The 22,004-nt window shown below is 33.5% G+C and overlaps 1 protein-coding gene across 1 annotated transcript; it reads right to left on the reverse strand.

Moving 5' to 3' along the window:
* Positions 1-1,028: 1,028 nt before the first annotated feature.
* On the reverse strand, positions 1,029-21,546 carry LOC139857031 (probable galacturonosyltransferase-like 1). The gene is made up of 4 exons (XM_071845742.1): positions 21,491-21,546; positions 11,828-12,070; positions 11,178-11,701; positions 1,029-1,258 (listed from the first exon to the last, which is right to left on the reverse strand). The coding sequence occupies exons 1-4, from the start codon at positions 21,544-21,546 to the stop codon at positions 1,029-1,031; spliced, it is 1,053 nt and encodes a 350-aa protein (XP_071701843.1).
* Positions 21,547-22,004: the final 458 nt, after the last annotated feature.

Genomic DNA, 22,004 nt, shown 5'->3' on the forward strand with positions numbered 1-22,004 from the left:
ATTACAAAACATACATTGATCAGTTTTATAACCACACGGTCCAATCCAATATGGATTTCTTATATCTAATTGAAATTCAATAAAAAGAATGAACGAGATTGAAAATATGTGGTTGTTATGTTAGAAAAAAGGTATGTAAACAGATAATCCAAATATTTCTAGAATCGTGAAACATTTTTCTAATTGAATATTTCGACCCTCCTTGTCTCGGGTTACACGAAATTTCAATTGGGATAAGACTAGAAATGCAAATCGTTTCCAGACAAGAAGAACGCCATTTAGTGTATAGATTTTTGTGTATGTTTCTGTGTGAAATTGAAAACGTATATGAAAGCAGTTTTCAAACTGATCATATAAAACAGTTTAAAACAGGCGGTTATAATTCGAATGGTTAGGACTCTGCCCCTTGGACCCCGCAAGGGGGCGCAGCCCCCTCGACCCCCCGCCATTACCGTGCGCCAGTGTCTAGTTCACTCTTATGGGCGTGCACTCCGCACTCACCGAACCCATGTTAAGTACCACTAGTCAACTCCTGCTTTCTAGTAAATCACAATCAACTAAAATGATAGTTGAATGACACTAAAATCACCAACATGTTATACATTCAAGTTATATAAAACTAACATATAATTGGTTAAAAAAACAAGTAAAAGCTTCATTTTCCTAAAATCCAATGATATATTAGTTCTATAATCCTCATATTCAGTTTATATGTTATTATTGGTAAGTTTTGTCTACACTGATGTAGTGATGTTGTCCCTTAAGTTCCCACTACAAATTATATAACTAAATTAAAAATAAATAAGAAAATATGTCCTCTGGTACATTGAATTATTCATTTCTCTAGTTACAAAATCAAGAATTTACAATTTATTATTCAAACAATTTCTAGTCAGTGTAATTACCATCCACTTGGACTAATCCTTTATATAATGTCTATGTACAATCTTCATATCAATTATACATATATACGTACACATAATACATAATACATCATAGTAATTCTCACCTTCCTATAATTTTGATAATCAAGAATCAAAAGAAAATGGAGGCTTTAACAGATCATAAGGTGCCCAAAGTGCATCCAATGGACATGGTCTCTCTGCATCAAGTCTAACCCATGGTTTACTTTTACCACTCCAATGCAACAAACTCACCGGACCCGGATGTAAATCCCTACACAGCCCACGAAAATTGTCCCCACCCAGCCCATGTTGGTTCCACCTATGGTTCACCGGAGCTATATTTCCAGCAAAAACTGTTGGGAAAGTTAATCTGATGAGTCAAAGTATTTTGCAGATTTTAGAGTCTGATGATGTTAGAGTCTGAGGAGCAGATGATGTTAGAGTCTGAAGTTTTCAAAAGTCAACTGCCGAATGATTTCTTGTTGATAAAGCCATTTGAAGATTCTGGAAGATCTCTTTTATATTTAGAAGATATATGATGATGCGTTTTTGTGTTTATCTTCCAGAATTAATCTCCTTAAGTTTAGCTTTGATCCTTGTATATCTTTTCCTATTTTGTAGAGTAGTTTGTTAAGAAACCAAATCTGGAAGATTTGGTTCTTCTTGTATAAATACACGTTTATGTTTGCAGTTTTTATATACATATCAAAAACACGATTGTGCTTAATATATTATTGGTTTTCTTCTAATTCGTGTTCTCTTAATTTTCTGCACTTTAATTCCTATTGTTTGTGTGAAATTAAGAGTCTGGTGTTCATAGTTGAATTACTGTGAACTAATAACTGGTATCAGAGCGGGTTAGGTGTAAATCCGTCAAAGGTAATCTTTAAAACGATCTATTTTTCATCTTTGAAGAAATCAAGATGTCTACCAGTACAATTGTTACTCCAGTCATGGCTGGAAAAGGTGTGCCGATTTTTGATGGCACAGACTTTGCAACATGGAAGCTAAAAGTTCTATGGTTTCTTGGATCTGTTCATGAAGATGCAGAAACTGTCCTTACCACAGGACCCATTACACCAGGTCAAATGGTCGATGCTGTTCCTGGATCAGATACTGTTGCTGCACAACCTGCTTATTTTCGTTCAACTCCAAGAGAAAGATGGACAGAAGCAGAAGCTATAAAGTTTAAGCTTGACAGCAAAATAAGAAGTATTATTGGTAATGCTGTCACTGTTCCTATTCTCAGGAAAATTAGTCATGCCAAGACTGCTAAAGCTATGTGGGATCTTTTACTTAATGATTATGAAGGAGTCACAGTTGTTAAGACTCAAAAGAGAAAGAATCTGATCAGATGCTATGAAAACTTTGCTGCTGAGCCTAAAGAATCCTTAAGTGATCTCCACTCAAGGTTTCAGGTTTTGATAAATGATCTTGAAAGTGTTGGTATAGAAAAGACACAACAAGTTTTGTGTCAAAAGTTCATTGAATTACTACCTTCAAACTTTGAATCGGTTATTACTTCTATGGTAATAAGTGAGAAGATTGAAGGGTATGAGCTAAGTGAGTTGTTTGGTATTCTATCAAATTTTGAAGAAACACAGTTGAAGAACAAGATCAATGTTAAGAAGGTTGCTAAAGATCCAGAGGCAGCTTTGGTGGCTACTACAAAGAAGAACAAACAGTTGTTCTCCAGTTACTCTAGTAAGGTTGAATCTGAGGATGATGAAACTTCTGATGATAGTGAATCTGAAGAAGATGAGGAAGATGATGATCTGGAGGCCCAGATAGCTCTTTTGGCTCAGAGAGTTGAGCAAAGAAAGTTTGGTTTTAAGAAGGGTAAAGGTAAGAGTTCATTTGATCCAAAGAAAGCTAAGTGTTTCAAGTGTGGTAAGATAGGGCATATAGCTGCTGATTGCTGGTCTAAGGTTGAAGGAGGTTCAGATTCCTACAAGTCTGTTGACAAAGCAAGAAAGTACAAGTTGAAGTACAAGAAATTAAAGAATGAAGCTGAGAAGGCAAAGGGTAAAGAACAGGAGAAGGCTTTGTATACTGAAACATGGGAGGATGAAGATTCATCATCAGATGATGAGGAAGACAAGTGTTTTATGGCTTTAACTGAAATGGTTGGTGGATCCAGTAATTTTGAAGAGGATCTGAAGGCTATTGAGAAGATGGATATGGATAGTTCTTGTAATAAAATTTCTGCCTATAAGGTACAAAACTTTGTGAACTATTTTGATAATGAAAAAGTGAGAATGTTTCAGTACTTGTTGCTTGACTTTAAGTGGTGTTTAGAAGACATTGATAGGTTAAGAACACAAATCTTTGATCTTAAACAGTCAATTATGGAAAAAGATGCTGAAATTAAAGGATTAAAATCGTGTGAGGCTGAATTAGACACTTATAAAATGGCATATGCTGAAGAAACTAAAAGATTAAATACAGAATTAGGAAGATCAATTAAAAGGTCAAAACATTATGAGTCAATTTGTAGATCTTGGTGTGTATCTTCTAAAAAGAATTCTGATGCTATTGCCAAACAAATTCCAGATGATGTTAAGGCTATATTAGGTGAAAACTACATATTAGACAATAATGTGGAAGCTGATCCTAATAGATTTAAACCTGATATTTTACCAGATACTTTTGTAAAGTTTGATGGTGATAAAAAGATTTTGACAAATGCTTTTGTAAAATCATTAGATCCTGTTAAGCCTTTAGACATCATTGTACTTGAGAGCAGAGATCCTTTAGAGTCTGAAATTTTGTTACCATCAGACTCTAACTGGTCAGAAAGTAAAAGTCAATCAGAGTCTGAACTTGAGAAATCTTCAGACTCTAACAGTTTAGATTTGAAAATTAAAAGTGAATGTTCTGACCAGGAGTCTATCACCCATGAGTCAAGTTGCAAGGACATATCTGATTTATCTTCTGTTACTAGTACCAGTCCAGATTCTAAAAGGTCAAAAAGAAAGTCAAAGTCCAAACAGACTAAGACTATTCGAAAACTTAAAAAGGAAATTTCAAAACTTAATAATGTAATCAAAAGTAAAGAGAAATCTCCTGTTAAGAGTACATGTTGTCTTCCAAAGAGAATTGAAAAGTGTTGGAAACCCAAAGTCTGTGAAAGTGAAAGTGTTTTGAAATCTGTTAAAGACAAGTTGATCTGGATTGGTAACAAAGCTTTTGTATGGAGAGTAAAAGATTCTCCTATTGAACCCACTGAAAAGTGGGTTCCCTCCAAGAATTAATTGTGTAGTTGTTTGTGTCTTGTGTAGCAGGGTAGTAAGTGGTATCTGGATAGTGGCTGCTCAAGACATATGACTGGATGCAAAGAACATCTTGTAGAGTTTGTAGAAGAGAAGGGTCCTCCTGTGAGATATGGTGATAATTCTGTTGCAAAGACAGTTGGTTATGGTACTGTGAAAGCTGGTAGTGTTACTTTGATGAAAGTTGCCTTAGTTGAAGGGTTGATGCATAATCTGCTAAGTGTTAGTCAAATTGCTGATGAAGACTGTGAAATAAGAATCAGAAAGAAAGCTGGTATTATTTATGATCCAAAAGGTAGGCCAACACTTGTGGCCTGGAGACATCAGAATGTGTATGTATTGGATCTGAATTCTGTTAATTCTGGTATTGAGACATGTTTGTATTCTCAGACTGTAAATGAGCTAAATTGGCTGTGGCATAAAAGACTTTCTCATCTTAATTTTAAGAATATAAATGAGCTGTCTAAGAAGAAATTGGTGAGAGGTCTTCCACAGCAACCCTTTAAGAAAGATAAGCCATGTTCTGCTTGTATTATGGGTAAACAAACCAAAACCAAGTTTTCTTCAAAAACCCTGGCTACCATTTGTGATCCACTTCACATGCTTCATATGGATCTGTTTGGTCCAATGAATACTAGTAGTTTGGGTGGAAAAAGGTATACTCTTGTGATTGTTGATGAGTATTCCAGATTTACTTGGGTTATTTTCTTGGCTGCAAAGAGTGATGCTCCTGAAGAAATCATCAGGTTGATCAAAAGAGAGCAGGTTCAAAAGGGTATTCTTGTTAAACAGTTAAGAAGTGATCATGGTACTGAGTTCAAAAATGTTACTTTAATTGATTTTTGTGAAGAATCTGGAATTGGTCAAAACTTCTCTGCTGTAAGAACTCCTCAACAGAATGGAGTTGCTGAAAGAAGAAACAGAACCCTTATTGAAGCAGCTAGAACTATGCTATGTCAATCGAATGTAGCTTTAAGGTTCTGGGCTGAAGCTGTAAACACAGCATGTTACACTCAAAATAGGTCACTGATTGTGAAGAAACATGGTAAAACTCCTTATGAGTTATATCACAAAAAGGTGCCTACTATTCATTATTTTCAAGTTTTTGGGTGTAAGTGCTACATTTTAAATCAAAGAGATCAGCTTGATAAGATGAAGCCAAAGTCTGATGAAGGTATTTTTATGGGATATTCTTCTGTATCTAAAGCTTATAGAGTTTACAATCAGAGGAGAATGAAGATTGAAGAATCTATCAATGTTTCTTTTGATGAAAGCTCCTTAGAAATGGATCAATCATCCAATTCTGAGAATTCTGCACTTGAAGAAATGTCTAAGTTAATTTCAGAGAACATTGTTCAGACTCTGGATTCAGAGTCTGAGTCTGATGAACAGTGGTCAGACTCTAAAAATATTATTGCTGAAGGTGTTCATACAGAAGAATCTACACAAGAAGAAGAGATTGTTGTTAATCAAGAGAGTGGCCAATCATCAGATACCACCTCAGATCCCATTGTACCTATCAGAAGATCTTCAAGAAGCATAGTTCATCCAAAGCATCTTGATGATTATGTTGTGGATACTACAGGGTTACCCAAGACTAGTTCTTCTAATCAGGCTGCTGTGTCTGAATCTGCCATAGCTAATTTCTGTTTGTTTTCAAGTTTTCTTTCACTTATTGAGCCTAAGAAGATTGATGAGGCACTAGGTGATGATGACTGGAATGAGGCTATGACTGAAGAACTTACAGAGTTTGAAAGGAATGAAGTATGGGAATTGGTTCCAAAGCCTGATGATAAAACTATCATTGGCACAAAATGGGTATTCAGGAACAAGGTGGATAAAGATGGTATTGTTATCAGAAATAAGGCAAGGTTGGTTGCTCAAGGGTACAGGCAAGAAGAAGGGATAGATTATGATGAGACTTTTGCTCCTGTGGCTAGAATTGAAGCTATCAGATTGTTTTTGTCTCATGCTGCTCACAAAGGGTTTAAGGTATCTCAAATGGATGTGAAGAGTGCTTTCTTGAATGGAGTTTTGCAAGAAGAGGTGTATGTGAAACAACCTCCTGGTTATGTAAGTAAGAAATTTCCAAAACATGTTTACAAATTGAAAAAGGCATTGTATGGTCTGAAGCAAGCTCCAAGAGCCTGGTATGATACCTTGTCAACATTTCTTCTAGAAAATAATTTTTCCAGAGGAGCTATTGACAAGACTTTGTTTGTCAAAAAGGACAAAGGTGATGTGCTACTTGTTCAAATTTATGTAGATGACATTATATTTGGGTCTACTAATCCTAACTTGGGAAAATGGTTTTCTGATATTATGTCAAAAGAGTATAGAATGAGTAATTTGTGTACATTAAACTATTTTCTTGGGTTGCAAATAAAACAAAGTTCTGAGGGTATTTTTATAAACCAGAGTAACTATATTGCTAACATGTTAGACAAATATGGTTTCAAAAATTGTTCTTCTATAAGAACACCAATGAGCATTTCTGAAAAACTTGATAAGGATGAGTCTGGTAAACTCACTTGTCAATCAACCTATAGAGGTTTGATTGGATCTTTGTTATACTTAACTGCAAGTAGACCTGATATAATGTTTGCTACATGTCTTTGTGCACGTTACCAATCTGACCCTAAGGAGTCTCATTACAAAGCTGTGAAAAGGATTTTTAGGTACTTAAAAGGTACCCCTAACCTGGGTCTTTGGTATCCCAAAGACTCAGGGTTTGATCTAATTGGTTACACAGATGCAGACTATGCAGGTTGCAAGTTAGATAGGAAAAGCACTTCTGGTGGATGTCAATTGTTAGGTGGAAAACTGGTTAGCTGGTCTAGTAAGAAGCAAAACTCTGTTGCTACTTCTACAGCAGAAGCTGAATATGTTGCTGCAGGAAGCTGCTGTGCTCAATTACTTTGGATGCAACATCAACTTTTGGATTTTGGGTTGACATTGTCCAACACTCCAATCATGTGTGACAATGAGAGTGCAATTGCTATTACTGAGAATCCAGTGTTTCACTCAAGAACAAAGCACATTGAAATCAGACATCATTTTATAAGGGATTGTGTTGAAAAGGGCAAAGTGTATTTGAAGCATATTGGTACAAAGGATCAATTGGCAGATATTTTTACTAAGGCACTTAATGAAGAAAGGCATTTTTATCTTCTTGGACAACTTGGAATGTTAAATCCATCTAGTGAAATGTTGTCTAGTGATGACTCTTCCGGAGTCTGATGTTTTAATGAGTCTGGATGAGGTAATGCTATTTCAGAGTCTGAGATGGTGTGACTCTGGTGTATTTTTGATGTAATTTTGTGTAAATTATTTTCTATCTTGAGTCAAATAAAGTTTTTTTTTTTCTTGTTCTGTTTTAGGTAAGTTTATTTTTCTTTATTCTATTTCTTATAATAAAAGGGTCAAAACTGTAACTTTTTGAGGAGGTAAATGGTAAAATTTTTGGCGGTGTCAGAATTATTTAATAGGGTTTAAATTTTAAATTTTTTTTGTCAAATCAGTCGATCATCTCAAAACCCTCATCTGTTTTTCGAAATTCTCTTGCGATTACAATGGCGAACATGAAATTCATCCCTTTTGTTCTGGAACCAACTGAAAGGATGCATCGAGCAAAGGATTTTAGAGGTAATAAGGAGGTACAGGTATCGGTGAACAATAGGGTAGCTTGTGGTAGAATTCCAGAAGGGTTTGCTAATGAGGGATATGAGGAATTGATGCTGTTTATGAGGAATCATCCTTTGAAGGATGCCTTCTTTAAGACAACGGTGATGTATCCTGAGATGCTGGCTGAGTTCTGGTACACTTGTAATGGGAACAGAGAAGCAAGGTCAATTACTGGTACTTACAGGAATGGTAACAACACCTTAACAATTACTGAAAATCATTTAAGGGCTGCTTTAAACCTTCCTTTTAATGAGAATTTTGTTCGAACAGCAGCAAAATCTGCTGTACGAAATTGTTTTAACCTAGTTGGTCAGCCCTTAACCAATTCTAGTGTCAAAATCAGTATGTTCAGTCCAAGGTGGATGTTTCTATTGTCAAATATAATCAGAAGTTTGAGTTTTAAATGTGGGAGTCTAACTGAAATAAATGATTTTGAGGCTCATATTTTTGATGCCATGGTAACAGGGAGAAATATAGACTTTGCACGTCTGTATTTTAATGAACTCTTAGTGCTTACTGAAAAACCTTTAAGAGATCACAATGTGCCATTCATAAGATTTATGAGTCTAATGTTTGAACAAGCAATGACACCAATTTTGTACAATGGTTTGCAAACTTTTAATGTCTATGAGTACAGGTATTTACCTGAATGCAGTGTCAAAATGTTTCATAGGCACATTGTTGATGGTCAAGAAGTCCCTCTTACAGCTGCTATGATGCATTGGGTCAATTTGGGCCGTGCAGACCAACCTGCAGATCCTGAGCAATCAGAATCTGAAGGGGCATCTTCTTCAGGATCTGAGCAATCAGAATCTGAAGAAGGTCACAACAATGGTCAACAACATTCAACAGAATCTGAACATTCAGTTTCTACCCCCCCAATTACTCCACCCCATATTGTCAATCAAACAGAGCAGGCTGAAGATATGGTTGAAGAAACACCACTTCAATCTAACCCATCTTCACCCACTGCTACTGAGCAAATATCTTCATCAAACAACCTTATGAACTCACCAGTTCATACAGAGAATACCACCATACTTGAACCCTTAGATGATTCAGCACCTGTGAATTCACCATTACAATTCACTAGGCAAGATGGTGCTAGTACTGTTTCTTCACCTCTGCTAGAGGTTGTTGCAAGCAGTGCTTTGACCTTAACCAAACCTGATAGGTTAGTTAACTTGGATACCCACATTACAGTTACTGATGCAACCCCCTCAGTTAACTTACAAACAGAGGTCCCAATCCTGGACTCATCAAACCAAATTCAACAACCTACTGAAATGGCCAAACCTACTTCTACCTCAGACTTAAGTCTGTCACTACCTTTCCAGAGCATGTCATCCTTACACACTCTTGCACAGGCTGCCAATGCCACACTCATGTCACAGGGTGTGGTACAGGCCTCAACACCTTCTTTATCCAAGGATTGCTTTTCTTCACAACAGGAAAGTCATGAGGATATACCAACCATACCCACATCTATTGACACTGCAGGTCAGACTGGGGCACCAGTTGAATTGGTTGGCTTGAATAAGGCTTTGACTAATTTGACTAAGAAGTTTGATGACAAACTATCTGTTGTGCAGTCTGATCTTTCTAAAAACTTTAATAATAATTTTGTTTCAAAATCAGAGTTGATGGAGGTGAGGAGGTTGGTTGGGGAGTTGCAGGGTGGTGCTGGTAATTCAAATTCTGTGGTGATGTTTAATGACAGGTTGGATGTATTGGAAAAGAAAGTTGATGGGGTAGAAAGTTGTTTTACAGGGTTTGCTTCTGATTTGGTTACTTTAAAAAATCAACAAGCTGAAATCTGGGAAATCATATCTTCTCTTCAGGTGGATGATGTCAAAAAGGGGGAGAAAAGAAAGAGAGTTGATGATGCAGAGGTTGCTGGTGATAAGAATAAGAGAGCTGCTGTTGAGGGGGAGAATCAAATTGAGGGGGAGCACATTGTTGTTGATGAGGTTGTGGTTTCAGAAAATGTGGTTGAGAATGTTACTGTTGGTGATGAAATTGTTGCTGGTGGTGTTAAGGATAAGGGTAAAAATGTTGCAGCTGTTGGTGAGATGATTGCAGAATCTGCTGGTGATATTTCTGAAAATCCTGCGGTCTTGAATGATCTGAGAGCTAAGTTGAATAAAAGGTTTAGATTTAGAAGGTATGAAGGAGAAGTGTTGAAGGTTGAAATTGATAGGACTGAGTATGATGGAGTGTGTTTGTTTCTGACTTTATCTCATGCTTCTGATAAAAGATTAAGGGTGAAGTTGAATCAAATATTGAGGTTAGGATTTTGTGAATGGAGAGGAATTGCATTTGGTTTGAGAGGTTGTGAAGGTGACAGGGTGATTTTAAGTGAGGTGTTTAAGAGGATTTTTATGTTTGTGCATCTGGTGTTTGAAGAAGGGTTTATTAGTTTGAAGGATTATGAAGTTTTCTGTGAAGCCTTTAATTTGAGAAAGAAAGAAAGAAGGGTCAAGAGGATAGTTGATACATATGCTGTTCCTGAACATATGGAGTTTATAGATGATTTTTATGTTGAGTATTTGGATGCATTGCTGGTTAAAACTTCTAATGGAAGGAGAATGTTGATTAGAGTGGATCAGTTTGAGGATGCTAATATTGAGCTGCTATTAAGTTTGATGACAAGGTGTGAATCTCTGCAGACCTTACCTTTTCGAAGAAAGTTGTTGATGCACTTGTACAGCAAGATCAGTATGATGAAGAAGATCTCACACATGAAGCATAAGTGCAAGCTGATTGAAAGAGAGGTCAAGAAGTTGATGGGTTAGTAGCTTGAATTGTTTTGACATCATCAGATAGGGGGAGATTGTTGGGAAAGTTAATCTGATGAGTCAAAGTATTTTGCAGATTTTAGAGTCTGATGATGTTAGAGTCTGAGGAGCAGATGATGTTAGAGTCTGAAGTTTTCAAAAGTCAACTGCCGAATGATTTCTTGTTGATAAAGCCATTTGAAGATTCTGGAAGATCTCTTTTATATTTAGAAGATATATGATGATGCGTTTTTGTGTTTATCTTCCAGAATTAATCTCCTTAAGTTTAGCTTTGATCCTTGTATATCTTTTCCTATTTTGTAGAGTAGTTTGTTAAGAAACCAAATCTGGAAGATTTGGTTCTTCTTGTATAAATACACGTTTATGTTTGCAGTTTTTATATACATATCAAAAACACGATTGTGCTTAATATATTATTGGTTTTCTTCTAATTCGTGTTCTCTTAATTTTCTGCACTTTAATTCCTATTGTTTGTGTGAAATTAAGAGTCTGGTGTTCATAGTTGAATTACTGTGAACTAATAAAAACTAACAAAAATGGTGGTAATGAACCAAGTTCATAAATCCTCATTCTTTTTTGCAATTCCATCCATTCCTCGATTTTTCTCGTGTATTCGCCCGCACGCCATCGGTCCAAGTCCATTACCATTACTCCGGTATTAAAATAACACGGTTTTCGGTCATCAAATGTGGAAGATAATGAAGGGTTTGACCAAAAAGTTGGAGTGAAATAGAAGGTGAAATTTGCATTGCAATATTCGGGTGCGGCTAGAATGGAGTCACCGAGGGGAGTGGCTGCAAGTTTTGCAATGTCATCGACTAGTACTAAATCTGAGTCGAGGTACACGACTTTTTTGACGTGTAAGGGGAGTATGTTAGCGAGGTAGCTTCTAGCGTAGTTTAGTGGACAATCGAGGGCGGCACGAATAGAGGTTGATATTAGCCCGGATACTAGGGAATCCTCGAACGGGTAGACGTCGAATCTGAGATAAGGAAATGAGTTGGCAATTGTCTCGCGCAAGAGAACTGGTGACGCGACATGCCTGCGCGCCAATAAAGTTAATTAATTTAAAAAATAATCATGTAAAAATGTTAAAGGAAGGAATTTTGAGTGGGGTTCAATGAAGCCCACTCTACTATACCTGACTCTGCCCGTATTAGGCATGGACGTATTGGAGGATGAAGTGACAAAATGGAACATAATATTTTCCGGACACGTGGAGTGTTGAAGGATGGAGATTATAGCGGCCATTGATCCGCGAATGTAGGCGGCGTCAAGGGTCATGGCGACATGAACGGTAGGATCGTGTTCGATGGTGGAAGCATGGGTTTGGATGATTGAAGGGCATTCTTGAGAATTGTAGAATTGTGGGGCTTCTTTAAATTGTTTCGAAATTGTGGTGGCAGCGGTGGTAGTGGTTGTGGCAGAAGAATGGTGGATGAGGAGGAAGAAGGAAATAAGTTGTATCATGGCGATATTTGTGAAGTAGGAGAGGTATTGTGGTATTTATAAAAGAGATGCTGAGAGTTATATAGATAATAGATTGGGTTTGAAGTCAAGTGTTTTTTTAGACTATTTTTGGAGTTGGCATGCTTGTTTGAAGTTGGTGTTGGATTTGTTATACAATGAGAAAGTGTATGTAATGTGCAATGTTTTACATATAGTTTCCATGTCGTTTCAGTATTTTTACACAATATAATGATGATTGATAGATGGAATATAAGTATGTCATTATTAATAAAATAAAAAAAATATTCATTTAATTTTATATTTTTATTGTTATATTATATTATTTTGTTTGTTCTTGTTGTCTATTTAATAATAATTAAATTTCATTATACTCTATATATTACTCTCATTTATTATTTTTGATTAATTATCGATGATTAAAATCAATTATTTATAATTAAAATTTTGAACTTAATTCTACTTTAAATATAACATTATAAATATATTATAAGTATAACTAAATAAAGTTTACTAGTCAAACACACTCATATGTCTTGTTAAGATTTATTTATACTTTTTCTAAACAATAAAATATATGAGTTTATGAGATATATAATATATATTATAATATAATATATCTAATCAATATCAATATCTATATAATAATAATAATAATATGTGCAATAAAATAAAATAAAATAAAATTTTTTTTTCTTCTAAACATAGTCTGGCTATGCTTAAGAAATGAAGTTGAATTTACTTGTAAATTAAGTAATAGTAATTACTCATTCTCTGCAATTAAATGCTCTTCAACTAGCTAAATATACAATTTTTTACGCATAAAATTAATTCTTTAACGATAATTCTTAAGACTATCAATATAAAAACTCTAAAATAAATTCCGTTTCTAGTTTGGTTTGTACATTTGACCCATGCCTTTCATTATTTATTTATATTTATGCTAAATATTATTCTTGTTGATGTTAGTGTTATTAAATGAAAGGGTGGTTAGAAACATGTTTTCAACTTTGTGGGGTTTTCACGAATGTTGACATCCCACATTTGGTGAAAGGGCTACATGAGCTACCGATCCAATTAAGCAAAAGCAACACTTCAACTTCTATATACGGCACAATACCAACAAACACGGCATTTTGTTTTACAATAGAAAAAATTACGTCGTTGGTACCTGTGGATTGTATACAATTTAATGAGAAAACCTTAACTTTGTTTTTTGCATTGTTAGTACCCGTGCTTTCTTCAATTTTCGTGGTTGGTACCCCATGGTAACGTCCATCACTTTTTAATCGATAATCTGTAACGACCTCGATTTTTTTGTTAAATATTTTACGACCGTTACTGAAACTCTATGATTTTTGTTGAGATAAATTAGAAATAATTAAATTAAAAGTGTAATAAGAGTTAGAGTTCTCTTATAATTGTTAATTGGGTTTGTAATAAAATTAGGCTTCCTGGGCTTACAGGAACTATACAGGTATATATATACCCCTTATTGTAATCCTTTTGATTAATTAAGAATAAACGTATTCATCGTTCAATCTATCGATTTTATCATGGTATCTAGAGCAAACGATCCCAATTAAACCTAAACCCCAATCGAACGCTTTCTCAATTAATTCACTCGATCATATCATCTTCTCCAATTCTTCATCCGTAATCTCTATCTCCATTCCAGAATCATTCGTACCTAATCTCCATCCCAATCGACAATCAAAATCTTGAAAGTTAATTCCAAACCCTAAATTGAATTAATAATCGATCAATATCATCATGGCAGGAACGACAATCGACATCACATCACCGTATTACTTGACGCCATCTGATCAACCTGGACAGAATTTTGTTGGAGACAGCCTACTACATGACGAGAATTACAGTGATTGGAAGTCAGAGATGACTAATGCCTTATATGCGAAAAACAAAATTGGGTTTGTAGACGGTTCCATTCCAATGCCAGCAGAGGGATCAACCGATTTAGCAAGTTGAAAACGATGTAACGCTATGGTAAGGGTTGGCTAGTAAGTTAAATGGAGAAGGAGCTTAAGAACAGCGTCAAATATGCTGCAACTGTACGTGATATTTGGGTCGATTTAAAGGAAAGGATTGACAAAGAAAACGCCCCGAGAGTGTAATGACACGGAAATTTTCGACTAATTTTAAACCTAACACTCGATACGATATAATATTTTGACACGATAAGTTAAGTCTGTTAGGTTGAGTCTCAAAATTTTGAACTATTTTCACATATGCAATTACCCTTCGACCACTTCCGACGATTCACGAACAATTGTTTGTAAATATATATATATATATATATATATATATATATATATATATATATATATATATATATATATATATATATATATATATATTTAAAATAATAAAATACAAGTTAATTATTAGAACTACATAGGTAAAATAATATACAAAATAATTAAGTTAATATTAGAATGAATATATATATATATATATATATATATATATATATATATATATATATATATATATATATATATATATATATATATATATATATATATATATATATATATATATATATAGGGGCAGGATCAATGGGGAAGTAACCAATCGGGGGGAAGCGGGGGGAAGCAATTTTTTTTTTTTCGTTTTTTTAGAATTTTTTTTCCGGCATCAAGATCACACGAAAATATGAACATTTAAAAGAGACACTTCGTGATGAATGTTATTATTTAGGCGGGAAAACGATCGACAAAAATAACATTCAAGATAATATTGTTCGTGAAGAATATGAACTTTTTTTTCTTCATGTTTTGTGAAGTAAAATTTAGCCCGATTTAGAGTTTAGGGTTTAGGGTTTGGTGTTTTGGGTTTATTCCATAAACCCAAAACACCAAACCCTAAACCCTAAACTCTAAACCGTTCGTGTTAAAAACTCGATCTAAATCCTAAATCTAAACCCTAAAACCTAAATTTCTAAACCCTAATATCTAAACCCTATAAACCCTAATATCTAAACCCCAATAGCTAAAACCTCAAAATACGCTCGAAAAACACGATAATTGTTATATATTACTTCTTCGAGCATTTTCCCGCCAAAATAAAAACATTTATCACAAAGTGTCTCTACTAAATGTTCATATTTTCATCTCATCTATAATGTTCGTGAACAAAGTTTTTTCAAAAAACGAAAAAAAAAAAGTTTTTGCTTCCCCCCGAATGGTTACTTCCCTCTTGATCCTACCACTATATATATATATATATATATATATATATATATATATATATATATATATATATATATATATATATATATATATATATATATATATATATAGGGGCAGGATCAATGGGGAAGTAACCAATCGGGGGGAAGTGGGGGGAAGCAAAAAAAAAAAAAAATTCGTTTTTTTTGGAATTTTTTTTTTCGGCATCAAGATCACACGAAAATATGAACATTTAGAAGAGACACTTCGTGATGAATGTTATTATTTAGGAGGGAAAACGATCGACAAAAATAACATATAATATAATATTGTTCGTGAAGAATATGAACGCTTTTTTTTCTTCATGTTTTGTGAAGTAAAATTTAGTTCGATTTAGAGTTTAGGGTTTAGGGTTTAGCGTTTAGGGTTTGGTGTTTTGGGATTATTCCATAAACTCAAAACACCAAACCCTAAACCCTAAACCCTAAACTCTAAACCGTTCGTGTTAAAAACTCAATCTAAATCCTAAATCTAAACCCTAAATCCTAAACCCTAAATTTCTAAACCCTAATATCTAAACCCTAATATCTAAACCCCAATAGCTAAAACCTCAACATACGCTCGAAAAACACGATAATTGTTATATATTACTTCTTCGAGTGTTTTTCCGTCAAAATAAAAACATTTATCACAAAGTGTCTCTACTAAATATTCATATTTTCATCCCATATATAATGTTCGTGAACAAAGTTTTTTCAAAAAATGAAAAAAAAAGTTTTTGCTTCCCCCCGCTTCCCCAGATTGGTTACTTCCCTCTTGATCCTACCACTATATATATATATATATATATATATATATATATATATATATATATATATATATATATATATATATATATATATATATATATATATATATATATATATATAAATATTATTATATTGTAATATATATAATGTATAGATATTAAATATTTAATAAATGTTATTATATAATATATTATGTAATTATTAAATATTACATAACTAATAATATAAAATGCAAGTTAAACTATAAATGTTATAACAAATATTATTATTACTACCTTCATTATTACTATTAATATTAATATCAATAGTATTATTAATATTATTATAATTAGTATTACTATTAGTTTTATTAGTAATATTACTGTTATCATTTTTATTATTATTAATTGTTAGTAAACTTATTAAAATTATCATTTGTTTTTTGTTATTAGTAATATCATTATATTATTATTATTATCAGTATTTTTAAATGTATTATTATTATCTTATAAATAATAATATGATTATTATCATTAATATAATTATTATTATTACTAATATATTTATATTAATTATAATTTATAAAAAACAGAAAAGAAAAAGAAAAATATGTACGAATCAGTTTCATGTTACCATCAACTGTATGGATTTTTGTTTTATGCCTCTGAATTGGTTACAAATCGAATGGAATTACAGATACACAACAAAATATGAAAGAATCAACAATGGATATAATAATCCAATAAGATACAAAAATTGTTAAATATTAATCAGATAAAGAAATCGAATTCCGCTTCAGATCACGATAAACCTTTATCAAAAATCTTTTCACGTCTGCAAACTGATACCATTTCACAAGATGACAAGAGTCAGATACAAAAATTGTGGGATAGTGATATCAAATGAAGTACGAATCTGTTAGCCATCACTTTCTACTTTCTATTTTTCTTCTTGAGTGATTCTTCTGGTCGATTGCTTCCAAGCTATATAACAAAATCTGTTAGAAATAAATACCAAATAAGCGTACGAATCTGTTGCAAGTCTCATTCTACTTTTATTTTTCTTGTTTCTTCTTCCTGGTTCGAATATCTCTGTCGACGCCACACATCAATGTGATTCTTATTCTCTTGCTCTCTATCTATATAGTTACATATACATACCTACATATTGATACTTACACTCAAGCATTTACTAAGAGATATTTAGGATTCATAATTGAACATGATCACCACCCATTTGCAATTTCTCTTTTATTCTTTCTTTCTCAAGTGAACAAAACCCACTTTCACAAACCAAAAACCTCCACCATGGTTCCACCATGAAACCACCACTCATATATTCACCACCCTCTTCAACACGACCCAATATGAACTACTGCTACTGCTCGCATTTATACTGCTGCTTTATTTCTATTTAATATGAAGCAACTATACGTGTGCTGCATTTTTTTTCCTTTCTCTTTTGCAATAACCGAAACACTCACACACCACCATCTCCTTCACTCTCATCCTCTCTGTCTCTCTTATTTTTTTTTATCCGAGACAAATGATGTAAAGGGATGAGAACAATTATATGGCTCGTGCAACGTGGATATAATTAGAGTTATATAAAGCGCTTTTATTAATCAATTGGACAAGGCCTCACTTGTGGCCGACAAACTCAAAAGGAAAGTAAACTCCACTTGATATTAAAAATGCACAAAAGGATTCCACTCAAAAGGATTCTTGTGCGTATTCTTTCCTCATTTTCTTGTTTGTTACTACCGACAATCAGTCCCCACCACCCATCGGTGGGATTAATTTGAAACAAATCATTGAATCGTTATTGAACTGGCTGTATTCCGTGAATTTGCTTTAGTAATTGGGCTTAGATAAATCAATGGGCCGAGATCTAGTGTTGTTTTTCAGTTGGGTCGTAACAAATAGATAAATAGACTGCCACTTTAAGTGGACTGCTGCAGCCCACTAGGCAAAATAAATCATAACAGCCGCTGGTCCACTTGTTTATGTAAAAGGTGATATAGAAGTCCCAATGTTTTCGGGTTTTGGCATGATGCCATTGTATAAGAACGTGTTTAGGTACGAGTGATGATGATGGGATGTATTTAAAGTAATGAAAAAGAAAAAGAAAGAAAGACATAGGGCCAACAAATTCATTAGTGGCTGTTATGTTGGCTCTTTTCTTTTGCTTTTAGTAAGTGTAGGATTAGTATATAATCACGAGTATATGGGATACAAGTGGAACTAGATATCAATTGTGGCCGACATTTTATAAGTAAACAATCCCACTTTCAATAAACAATACCAATTTACGGATTCCACTTTCTTTTCCTTTTCGACTTGGACAACTATGGCCCAACAGATTCTTATCATAAATTAAATCGGTTGCATTATCATTGTTGCTGTTGCTCGACAAGAAAATATACCGAAGACCAGTTAGGAACTGATGACCACGGGCTGAAATGTTTTAAACATAATCCTGTTGGGCCGAATAAACTTGATTGTTGGACTGCCTTTTTCTTTTACATTTGGGTCGAGTTTATTGGTGTGTTGGGCCAAATGATAATGAGGTTATGTGAAGATGATAGATGATGATAGTGATTCTGTGATAATTCTATATGATGAGGATAAGTTAGATGATGTATGTTAATAGTCACGATTAGGATATGGTGATGAGAGGATGATGAAAGATGTCGTATAGTGATAATGATGTAATTATGATAGAGGGTTTAGTGATTATGATGATAAAGATTGATGATGAGATGATAAAACAATGATGATGAAGTGATTATTATTATGGTTATAATTATGATTAAGATAATGATAAATATAACAATAATAATACGAGTCATGGTAATGATGAAAATGATACATGATGTTATCGAAATGATTTTTAGGTTGTGATATGTAAATGATGATGAAGAGCTTATGATATGATAATAACGGGATAAAATAATAAAGGGTATGAATTAAAACAGAAAATAAGTAATGGAGCAGTGGTTAGGGGTATTGGGGTTAAGCGAGAGGTCTTGGGTTCGAGCTCGAGCCGAGGCATTATTTTTTTCTAAAATTGAGGTAGAAATTCTATCATTATTATTATTATTATTATTATTATTATTATTATTATTATTATTATTATTATTATTATTATTATTATTATTGTTATTATTATTATTATTATTATTATTATTATTATTATTATTATTATTATTATTATTATTATTATCATTAGTATTAATATAGATTATCATTATTATTATTATTAACATTACTTTATTAAATAAATATAATACATAAAAACATATTTTATACATATTTATATTACATCTTGGAATAAACATACTAATATCAATTATATAAATATTACATATGACAAATCTTGATTACTTATATACATTTTAATATAACTATATGAATAAATATTAATTTATATATATAATATATAATTTAAGATAAATAAAATATATATTGGGATTTAGTAAAAATTCTATATAAACTACAAACAATAAATATATAAATATTATATAATTAATAGGTGAAATTATTTGATTACAAATACATGTGTTTTAATATTTATATTACTGAAATAGGTTCGTGAATCCGAGGACAACCCTGCATTGTTCAATTCCATCGTATAAATATTTTTACTACAAAATATTGTATAGTGAGTTCATTTGATTCCCTTTTACTCTTTACATTTTTGGGACTGAGAATACATGCGCTGTTTTTATAACTGTTTTATTAAATGCTTTTAAAATATATTTTTGGGCTGAGAATACGTGAGATGCTGTTATAAATGTTTGACGAGATAGACACAAGCAAAACATTCCTCGAATGAATTATTATACAGACGAGAGGTTCTGTTGATTATTATATTGGAATTAGTTGGACGTTATAATTGCCACTAATTGATGTGAATATTTTCCCCTGATTATTATAGCTTGGTAACCTAAGAATTAGGAAACGGGTATGGCCCCTAATTCACGCGAATCCTAAAGGTAGCTACCGGGTTTAACACCCCCACCTAGAATGTTCACTAGACAAAAGAGCTAGTGGGCACGGTGTTTAATACTTCGAGGTTTATATATTTATACAGACGATAGGTTCTGTTTTGGGGATATTATTTATGCGCATTAAATGTTAAGGTCAGTTACCAAGCAGAGATTATGTATAGAGAGAATGATTTTTATACACAGGTTATGTGTATGATATTTTATACACGAGATATGTGTACGGTTATTAAGAATTGTTGAAAAATGGTTTCGTACATGAGATATATGTACTGTATTTAAAAGAAATCGCATGTACATTACAGGTGGGTATAGGATTCGGGCCCATTTGTACCATGCACATTTAAATCTTGTGGTCTATCAAAATTATGAATTTTATTGTTTATGATAAACCTATGAACTCACCAACCTTTTGGTTGATACTTTAAAGCATGTTTATTCTCAGGTATGAAAGAAATCTTCCGCTGAACATTTGCTCATTTTTAGAGTATTTACATGGAGTCGTTCATGGTATATAGAGGTCAGTACCTCGCAATGGGACCAGCTGTTGAAGACTTCGTCCAGGTGGATTAGGACGGGTCACTACAGGTGGTATCAGAGCGGTGGTCTTAGCGAACCAGTTCTTGCATTAGTGAGTCTGGACTAGGACCTAGTAGTTGTTAGGATACATTAAAGAGTCTAGACTTGGACCTTGTCTGCATGTCAAAAGTTTTGCATATCATTCCTTGTCGAAAAATTTCTACTTATCATTTTCAGTATCGCCACGTCTTATTGCAGTTATTGTGTAGATGGTGTACAGACGAATTCATATTCCATCACATTAGACCTTGTCTGGCACGTTTCCTTAAATTCCTCCATAATCTACAAGAGACTCTGTACTATATATAGGTATTAGGTATTCTATGTAATCAGAATATCATCCGATATCTGAAAATCATTTCATATCGAAAATTCTTTATCTAACCGTGCAAGATGAATTCTACAACCAGTTCAAGTTCCTCAGATTCTGACAGCTATTCCGATATGGATTTTCACTCGAGCTCCGAAAACAGTGTAACCAGAATGGATCAACCAATCAGCCATCATCTATTCTGGATGAATTGGGGATGGATTTGTAGCCTACTTAATAATTGGAGACAAGAAGAAGGTGATCTTTTTCACCAACCAAATTCACCTCTTGACGAAGAACCTGAAGCACTTACTGGCGAACCAGTCTGAAACACCAATTTCACCCTCATTTCCCGAATATCTCGCCATGATTATATATTATCTCAAATTCAAAACCTTATTCATTCCTTTGTTCAAACCGTCAATCATCCTGTAGTAATAGAAGAAGTCAACGAGCTTCGCGCTCGAGTAGTGGCTTTGGATAATATGGTGCAAAGATTACAAGCACCAGCAACAGCGCCAGTACCACCAACAACATCCGCATTGTAAGCCTCAATACCACAAACACCAGCGCCGTCACCGACACCAACAGTACCACCAGCATCAACAACTGTACCACCAACAACACACGCCTCCACATTACAATCTATACCTCGAGCATAATCCTCATTCTACATGTCGTTCTACATCAATTATCTTCATTCTACATCTTATTCTACATCAATTTTCTTCGTTTTACATCTTGGTCTACGTCGATTATCTTCGTTCTACATATTCGTTCTACATCATTAATCTTCGTTCTACATGGCGATTATGTAATCTCTAATGTTTTAGAGATTATGTATTCTATTTCTAACGATAAATCAAATGAGTTTAATATTATATTGACTCATTAAATCCATGATTACATCTGAAGAAAATATATATGTATATATATTTTCATAAAGACTGTAATTAAAAATTATTTTGTACAAACTGTTAATGGTGAAAATATTTTAACGG

The sequence above is a fragment of the Rutidosis leptorrhynchoides genome, chromosome 7 (genome assembly GCF_046630445.1).
Source record: "Rutidosis leptorrhynchoides isolate AG116_Rl617_1_P2 chromosome 7, CSIRO_AGI_Rlap_v1, whole genome shotgun sequence".
Lineage (NCBI taxonomy): Eukaryota > Viridiplantae > Streptophyta > Magnoliopsida > Asterales > Asteraceae > Rutidosis > Rutidosis leptorrhynchoides.